At 35.5% G+C, this 10,000-nt stretch overlaps 1 protein-coding gene across 1 annotated transcript in view; it reads right to left on the bottom strand.

The window, feature by feature from the left end:
* Positions 1-10,000, bottom strand: part of LOC135211476 (uncharacterized) — a 44,930-nt gene that overhangs the window by 27,873 nt on the left and 7,057 nt on the right. Inside the window, exon 2 of the mRNA XM_064244786.1 lies at positions 6,444-6,592. Coding sequence (XP_064100856.1) covers positions 6,444-6,592 — 149 coding nt within the window. The remainder of the gene's footprint in view (positions 1-6,443; positions 6,593-10,000) is intronic.

The following is a 10,000-nucleotide window of genomic DNA, read 5'->3' as shown; positions in this document are numbered from 1 at the left end:
TGAACGTCCAACAAGAATCGGACCATATACTCCCCTCCAGCAGGAGAAGGAATACGCAAGCCAACAGGAACCAGACAGCACAACCCAACCCACCGAGAATATTGCACCCCTTAGAAGACATGAGAGGACCCAGCGAGAGCCAAGTAACATGCTCGTTCAGGCCGCTCGACCCCGCCCAACACGAATCTGCAGCCGTTAACCAATGTAGACTATTTGGACACACACAGACACACACACGCTAACTCAAATTTAATATTATACACATTTATGTATAAACAGAATTTATCTGATTTGTACCTTTATGCATGCTACAATGTTTTCAATTCCTGTATTTACATTTCTATATTGCTTTTTATTCCTCTATGTAATTTTGTAATTTTGTATTTAAAACCAACATGTAACATATTAAATTTATAAACATACATTTAACGATACACCAGCACATGGCATTACATTCTGAATATTTATTTAACCAATGTTTAAACTTTCACTTTTGTCATAGTACATATGTCCTTATGTTCTTTGTATCCAAAACAACAACCTTAATGGTTAAGCTGTTAATCCTTAGACTAACCAGTACCCATACCTCAAGGTCATACTTCCCACACGATGAAATAAATAGGCCGAAAAGTCAGATTGTAAGTCAGTAGTCGCTTGATAATGCCAAAGGGCGAAACAGATGTCGCGACAAAATTCAATAAATGGAAGAAGGAAGTCTACGTATTTTTCACCAGAGATTGACAAACGAGAATCGGGAAAAACTTCGTCGGTATGAAGATACCTGCAAGAAACTTATTGATGCCACTAAAGCAATTGCTTTTAACGAAAATTGTATATGAGAAAAAGTCTGCCTTAAAAGTATATATAAATATATATATATATATATATATATATTACATATATATATATATATATATATATATATATATATATATATATATATATAGGTTGTTCTTAGTCTCGAATATCTTACAACTAACGGGAATTGCACAAATTTCCTAACCTGCAAAAAACATAATAAAGTTACTAATAAACACAGAAGTCCATGATGTTGAAGATTTACTGTTTGTATATATATATATATATAATATATATATATATAGTATATATATATATATATATATATATATATATATATATACATATGTATACAAACTATATATAATCATGATTATCATTTGCAACTCTACCATTTATAGGCAATACATTGTTTTAAATATGGTAAACTTAATGTTAAGTATTAAACACAGGTTGGTTTAGATTAGGAAGCATGTGAAATGCTATTAGTTGTAAGATATTTAGACTATCTAAGAGCAAGCTATCTCAAATTAAAGGTGTTAGTCATCTAACAGACTTCGTTACTTTCCAGGAATCAAGACCCTAATGCAACTATCAAGCAATGAGAACAAGAATGTTGTACTTGCCCCTGCCGTACAATACTTTTAATTAATTTAGAGTGACCCATAAGAACGTGGAAGAGGTTTGATTGAGAAACAAGGCAAATTGTCGATATCAGTCACTGTTTCCACCACCCGTGCAAATTAAGGAACATAGCTACTACTGGTCAACGTGCCGGATGTATCTACATTAAATGCACGGATTTTTCCAGTCTTTATCCGTGATTTTTTTTCTTGTTTCTGTCATGAATATTGTGATGTGGGTGTCAAAGTAATGTCGACAAGGTATACTTCATATCATGACTGAGTACAAGTGTTTGAGTGCTTTAGGTTAGGCTTAAAAATAAACATGCTACTGTGCACATCAGAGCCACCAGTTCCCAGTTGCCAGATACAAAGGAGGCAAATTGTCATAATCCCCGTCATACCCTTGGGAACCCCAGGAAAGTTACCCCTTGTATCATCTCCATCATAAAACGTTACTTTATCAATGAAGCTTCTGTTTCAACTACGAAATTTGTGAGAACCATGCAGTAGCTCATTAAGGAAGCCCTTGGTTATAGCGAAGTTTGTCTGTCCAAAAACAGTTTGTAAAAGAGCAAATGGTAGAGAGTGTTGTACAGTAAAGTGGCCATGTTTCAAGTAAGTGCTTGCAGCAATATGTTGTGGTGTGGGGTCCATTTGGGTATAGAGGTTATGTAGAGCTAGTTGGGCGAAGTATTTAAGTCATCCTTCTAGATAACTGGAACCTCTGTGTTCCAGCAGAACGGGGCTAGATGGGTAGGTGGATGGTCTGTGTGATCAATAACGATAATTTTTTTTCTAGCAGTTTTAATTCCATACAGTAAGTGTACAAGACATTTTCCATCCCTCAAACCAACTGCCAGGTAAATAAGGTTTCTCTTAATTACGCGTAACAAAAAATAGAACATCTCCTTACCAGGGTGCAACCCCAAGGCAAGTAGTATAAACAGTGCCAGCTTTTCCATGGTAGAGTTGTCGACTTCACCTAGGGTTGAAAAAGAGAAAACGTTTCATGTGTCTCAGATATTGTGGGGAAATGTCACTCCTAGAGCAAACATATTCTCTCTCTCTCTCTCTCTCTCTCTCTCTCTCTCTCGTCTCTCTCTCCTCTCTCTCTCTCTCTCTCTCTCTCTCTCTGGTTGTATTATGGAATGCATAAATAAAAAAAATATTGTCTGCAAACATATATATATGTATATTTATATATATATATATATATATTCTATATATATATATGTGTGTGTGTGTGTGTGTGTGTGTGTGTGTGTGTGTGTGTGTGTGTGTGTGTGTGCGGCAAATTTGTCGAAATCATTTGCTCGACAGTAAATTCCTCGAACGCAATTGCTCGAAAATAATTTCTGCGAACTTTCAATTTCTCGATCTCGAAAGCCAATATTGTTGAGAATACTAATGACTAATTAAATAATAGATATTTGCTTTCGAGTAATATATCTTTCGAGAAAAATATTTTTAACAAATAATTTCGCAAATAAATCTTTTTAGTTTACCTAAGTAAAAAGGTTATAAAGTAAAAGACGGTTATTGAGCAAATTGTAGTTAAAATACAAAAAAGATTACAATTTTGTTTATGGAACAAATTTTACTTAAAATAATGACAATAATGACAGGCATGTTTTCATTATCATTGTTCATTTTCATACGTTTAAAAAAATTTTTGCAAACAAATCGTTTTAGTTTTCATAAGTAAAAAGGTTAAAAAGATAAAAAAAAAAAAAGTTTATTATCGCCAAAATTTACTCAATCAAAATTAAAAATATGCAACACTGTAAATATTCTTCTACATTGCATTCTTCGTTATACTATTTCGTTACAATGTTCCGTAGTCTCTCTCATTGCACAATCACGGTACTGTTTTCTGCTAACAGCTGTCTAACGCCTCCCACACATTGCTCAATTCGCAGCTCTTGGAGACTTTGTTCTCGTTTTAGTCCATCTATAAATTTTCAAATAGATGGATGGCAAGCACTTGATTGGTGTTCGAAATTGTTGTGCCACCCCTCGACTGCGTTGTTTGTCTTTGGCATTCCTTCTATGACATACTCAAAACAGTTCCATAATTCATGATTAAAGAAAGGAGCACGTCTACGGTTATTTCTGTACGGCCGACCAATCCAAGTATCTTCAAAAGAATCCACTCCTCTTTGAAGTTCATCAGGAAATACTCCATTTTCAATAAAATCAAATGTTTCCACAACCCTGATACAGGTATGAATGCCAACGCAGATAATAGACGAACTTTGAGAGCAAATTCAGCATTTGAGAACATTTGATTAAATTTTTCGATAAAGGCTTTGAAAGAAATAAAAAAAAAACACCCACTGCATTTAGTCATCGGAAATTCTTGTTCTATAGCCTTCAACATCGCAAGTTCATTTTTGTCAATGGCTGGAATTGTTGGGATTTTTGCTTTGTTCGGTTTTGTTTGGTAGGAGTGCATATACGAGAGGTGTAATACTACCTTAAAAACTAAAATAGGAAAAAATGCAATCATAATGTTTAAACTCGAAAAGAAATATATTAGGGCATTTAGCATTCTGTGAATAGTGCTCGTTAACAGACCTGGTAATGATTGTTTTGGAATATACTAACGATAGTTTGAAAAACGGATATTCGGCTTCCAAGAAATATGCCTTTCGAGAAACTGATAGTCCGAGAAATTGTTTTTCGAGCAGTTGTTTTCGAGGAATTTACTGTCGAGCAATTGATTTCGAGAAATGTGCCTGTATTCATATATATATATATATATATATATATATATAGTATATATATATATATATATATATATATATATATATGTATGTATTATGTCAATATCACATTACCGTGATTCATATGCATACATCGCACTACTAATGGCCTTTAATATCTAATTCACCCTACCTCGGAATTTATATATTTTCATATATGTTAACCAAAGGGGAATTGTTTAGTCGACAAGAAATTCGTCGGCTCACGGGCGCGAACCATTGAACCAACAAATTCAGGATGCACAGTGAAGCCGTAGACTACATCACCACCTCGATGTATGATGTATATATATTATATATATATATATATATATATATATATATATATATATATATATATATATATATATATATATATATATATAATATAGATAGATGGATAGATGTGGCACTATCGCTTTTAGAAAGTCGAATCTTTGATAGGAACAATCTGAACAGTCAGTACATCAGCATTTCTAATTATAAAATGCCAACGTTTCGTAATTACAAATTCTGTCTTCAGGGCTAAATACAGAGAAAATGAAAATCCATACATCGGGGGTTAGACTAAAATGGAACACCATAATAAAGCAATCATTTAAAAAGTAATGAGTACATCAACAATCTTAAGTTTCGCATGAAAGCAAACTAGTTAGTCAGATACTCGGTAAATTTATCCTTTTAATTATATTTCATATGTTTGACTAGACTACAGAGAGAGAGATAGAGAGAGAGAATCTGGTCTTTTTATGAAGTCACATAGTGGACGTTTTTACATGTTTTTTTTTTTTTTTTTTTTTTTGAGCATGTCGACGGAGAAGCCCGGCCTCGGCCCAAGCACTTCAGCTAGTCTCTAGAAACGTTTTTAAGAAAATTAATTAACTCGATGCGGTGAGTACAGAATTTTTTCCCATATGCATATGCCTGCTGTTTCCTTTCCATCCGTGTGGATATTTCTTAAATTAGCGATGGTCAATTTTAGCCCCATATGGGTGCATGCATTACCTTATAGTATGTCAGATAGGGTTAAGCCAACTTCTAGGCAAGAAAAAAAAACTAAATACTAACAGTTAAAAAATCACAAGTGAACTTATGAGAAAATTTCATTATTCACAAAGATAGAAGGAAAGTATCTAACATTAATCCTAACATGTAACAAAAATCTATCTGTATATATTTGTAAAGAGCGAAATGCAAAAACATCGAGACGAGAACTCGTTGGCAGAGACTGAATGAATTATTTTTTGACACCAGTGAAGGTAAACACAGAGGCGAGAAGTCTAAAACTCTTGAATTGTCTATTAGGCAATGTTTATAGGTACTGCAGTTGAATGGTGGGTGAGGGTTGGTGATAACTGTTTAATGAAGAGAGACTCAACAGTGGGTAATGACCGGTTAACTATTACTTAAGATATGATTTTGAAATCACTGTATAGAATTTTTGTGTTTACATTTTACTGCATGGTTGCGTATTGCAAAGAATTTTTTCCTTGATAAAGCTATTCCTGTCCAGTTACAACCGCACTCTTGAACATCGATACACCTTCAACAGTCGACTAGAATTACCTGCATAGGTTACCAAGTTACATTGGGGACAAGTAAACAATTGTACTGTTTAGTATAGCATCAATTCCGGTAGGGTGTCTTTGAACTTGAAAAGACTTCTGATTTTTAAGAGGGCCCTGAAAATAAATTTACTATTGCTTGTATGTAAGGCAAAAAGACAAAGATATATACATAACTTTTTTAGGTACATTCAAACTGGAAGTCTTACAATTGATTAACAATGTTAATTAAAAACTCTTTCAGGGCTTTTTTTTTTCAAATAGGTAGGACGAATGACAATTTCTACTGAAACAGTTGTACAAGGAAATTATTTCTTCATGAAATTTAACCCAATTGCTTGATAAATTACGACCGCCAAACCAGAATAATAATTCGTTTGGCTTTATGAAAAATTAAATTTTCTAAGAAAAAAAAAAAAAAAAAATATTGTGGTTTTTGTACTCTTCAGTTTTTTTTCCCTAGAAATTAGCTTTTTTGCCTTTTAATGTTAATTTCATATTTCATTACTTGCCATTTTGCTTTCATGTGAAATTTTAAGCTCGTTGATGTACTCATTCTTTTTAACCCGACTTCTGATGTTTGGATTTTCATTTTGTTTTTAGCCCCAAAGACAGGATTAGTAATCCTGAAACGTTGGCAATGGATAATGTAACAATTGGTTGTTTTTTATTTTAAACAATAGTTTCGATTGTTTCATTGTTTCACCCACCCTCCAGTTTTTATCTTCAAGGTGACAGGTGGCTTCTGTCATGGAGTGAGTGACAGCTGTAGACAGGTTTTGGATTGCAATCTGAGAATTCTGAGAAACCTCGGCTGAGGAGGCAACATCAGCATGGGTAAATGGCAGTATTGGAGCAGCTGGAAGTCATTGTGACTTCAACAAGAGGACTGACTTTAACAGGAGGATGAAGACTCGTCCATGTGTCCTAGGTCAAACTACTAGTTTCAAGGCCCCATTCTTTATTCTAAATTTTTAGGTTTGGTAGCAAAGAACATGAAACTAAATGCGACCTTAAGTTTTTTAGGGTGGAGTTCTGTGGTGACTTAACTAAGCATGCTGGGTATGGTTGCAATCTTGTCAAACTCTCCCCAGCGATAATTAGCATGCTCACCTGTTCGGAAGACCCATGATTTGCCGCTGTAGCACCTATGAGTCAAGAATATCTATGCCACCTACCAATACACAGTGTAGTCGAATTTGTTCGAGTTTGTGGCAAGTGTTGCTAGAGTGTAGGAAAAAACGGACCTTCTGGGATGTCTGCCATGACCTCTAGGTTAACCTAACCCTAAGTGCATGAACTGGCATAATGTTATGTCTGCTAATTCTAGTTTACTTAGAATAGGAGATTTCCTTCTTAAAGCAGTCCCATTCTTGGCCAGGAATGACAGGTCAGAGGACAATAAAAACTGAATGTCAGCTCTTTGCTAGATGTATTGTCCCCGTCTATGAGAGCCCAGTTTGCTAATACAAGCTCCTGGTACCAATGCAATCAAAAATATTGAATACTGTAGCTTCTTCTTTGGACCTTGTGAAAAAATTTTCTTGCTGTTGTTGTCGTTTTATGAAGCACCATTCCATCTTAACACCTACTTGTTCTTTGAGGAAAAACCCTTTTTGGTGACTGAAGGCTTACCTTTTTAAGAGAGCCTTTTTGGGTTTAGTAAGGAGAAGTTTCGGATTTTTGTCGTCTAATTCCCCCTTCTTCCAAAAGAAAGTACACTCATACAATTCTCTTGGTAGACTTTCCCATGAAGTATTTAACCACAAAAGACTCCTCAATTGGGAAGTGTCTACTTGGAGCCCTCAAATGTTTCCATTTGCACTTTTATACGCCACTCTAGCAAGTCATAGGATGTTTGTCACAGGGCTCTTCTAAGACTTTTAACCACAACAGCATCAATTGTTCTAGAACATTTTGGAAGACTTTTGATGGCAGCTTCCAGCAATGTGATGGAGGCTACAATACTAAAGGGGTGGATCCTAGTATGAAATTCTGTTGAGGCTGTCACCTCTGAGATTTTTCTCATTGGGGTCCTAAATTGTTGTGTAGCTATTAATAAAGGAGTTTTTCTCCTTCAGAAGGTAGCACTGTAGTGTTGCCCATTCTTTGGTGGAGCTGGGGTGACCGAGCCAAATGGTCTTAATTCTGCCATTATCTCTAATCTTTTAATCACTACAAAATTCTGAAAATCTGTCTTTAGAAGATTAATCATTTTGGAAATGAAGGGACAGAAGGATGGAACTCTTTGGTGAGCAGCTTTGGCCCCAATAAAAGGTGTCTTCGATAGCTTTTAATGTTATAGACACAGGTACAAAGACCATTTCTGTTAGTGGTCTTTCGCATGTACAGCTTCGATCAGTTTTCATCCTACACAAGGATCATAAGTATCATGAAGGATAAGTATTGGAGCCCTGTCATGTTTTGATTTAAAACTTTGTATTCAGAACTACCAAAAATGGTTTCCAGTCGTAATTTCAACACTAGACCTTATTTGGGTAACATTTGCATCCCTCTCAATTTTGGGTTGCAGGATAAAGAATTTTTACACTTTAGAGTGTACTGGACTAACTTAGATTCCTTTTCAGAATCATGCATCTGGTCGCTCATAAATTGCCATTCTGTGGTAACAACATTTTCGGATGTTATTCATAATTTCCTTGCGGAATTTATAAAAAGCAATAAATTACGTATCCCTTCTGGGCGAGCTTACATAACCTGACTGACAATCTACAGTTGAGTTGCAACTGCCTGTTTCCCAAGGGCAGAGGTCCTGGGTGAATTACCATAACACTCTGAAACTGTTGTCATTTCCATTGCGTTCAGGTAGATCCTTGTATCCCTTTTGGGGGAAGGATCCTAATTTCCTTACAGAATAGATGAAATGCCGCAAGCTGTTTATCCCGTTTGGGGAAACTTGCACATTTTGACTGAGTTGTTGACAACTGAACTGTAACTGTCTGTTATTAGAGGGGCAGAAGTCCTTGGCAGGTTACAATACCCATACGGATATATTGTAATATCAATCGGAGTCAGTTACATCCTAGTATCCCTTTGGGGGAAAAGATCCTCTTCAGCATTGATAGCTGTAAATGGGGATTAAATTCCTTCTATAAGGCTTCTCCCATGGCTCCCTTAAATGTGTTTCCCTCATCCTTCTGGATTCATATGGGTCATTTCAGTGGCAATACCCCCTTCATATTCCCTTGTAAAAATCCCTCTATTTCCTCCACTGGTTTAACACCTGGGAAGTACTGGGGACTGATGTTACTGAGTTTTAAAACAAACTTTTTCGTGATCGGGATGCAACTGTTAATAATTTTATTAGGCCTATTTTTTAAACAACTTTAGAGTCCGCCCTCCTTGACCCGAACTTTGTCTTTAGTGACATATGATATAAACAAGTTCAAGGGTTGGCCATAGGATCACTTCTGGGTCTCATTCTCGCGAACATCTTTATATACTATCTGGAGGAAAGCATAATGAAAGAATGTCCCATTAGGGAGATACATTAGCCATACGGTCTCCCTATTTCGTTATGAACTTCATGCAGAATCCTTTCTGGAATTTGTCAACAGCCAACATCCAAACATAAGGTTTATATTAGAGAAGAAGGTAAATAACAGACTTCCCTTTCTTGATCTTATTATTTCCAGAGGTGATATGTTTTTACACCGGTGTGTTTAGAAAAGAAGACCTTTACTGGTTTGGGAATTAATTTTCATAGCTCTTATTTCTTTGATTTTAAACTAAATTGTATTTTAACCCTCCACCACAGGGCTGAAACTAACTCATCAACTGGAAGAGCTTCCACTGTGAAATATCTATGTTAATTAAATTTTTCAGTAATAACTATTTTCCTTCACGACTTTTTTTCAGATCCCTAAACAAATTAGCAGTAGATAAAATGGCTCAACCAACACTTACATCTCCTGTACTGAAACTAAAGATGTATGCAAGTTTCCTTTTCGTGCGTGATGGCACTTTCTGGAGAAAATGCACATCCCTTATTCAAATTTTTCCTGCTTTAAATCTCAAAATTATTCCAAAAATTCCTGTAACAGTTGGGTCCATGTTTAGAGTCAAAGATCGACTCACTCGTCTGTTTTTGTCTAGTGTTTTATGTAAATACAACAAAAGTATTATTATGGGATACACAGAGGATATTGCAGGTATGCATTTGATTCCTACACGGGCGTAGGCCATAGAACTGTGAGTAGGATGGCTAATCCTGAACGATCAATATAAGCAAACATTCTAAAATTAA

This window comes from Macrobrachium nipponense, chromosome 19 (genome assembly GCF_015104395.2).
Source record: "Macrobrachium nipponense isolate FS-2020 chromosome 19, ASM1510439v2, whole genome shotgun sequence".
NCBI classification, from domain to species: domain Eukaryota; kingdom Metazoa; phylum Arthropoda; class Malacostraca; order Decapoda; family Palaemonidae; genus Macrobrachium; species Macrobrachium nipponense.
This window is presented reverse-complemented; position numbering and strand designations above follow the sequence as displayed.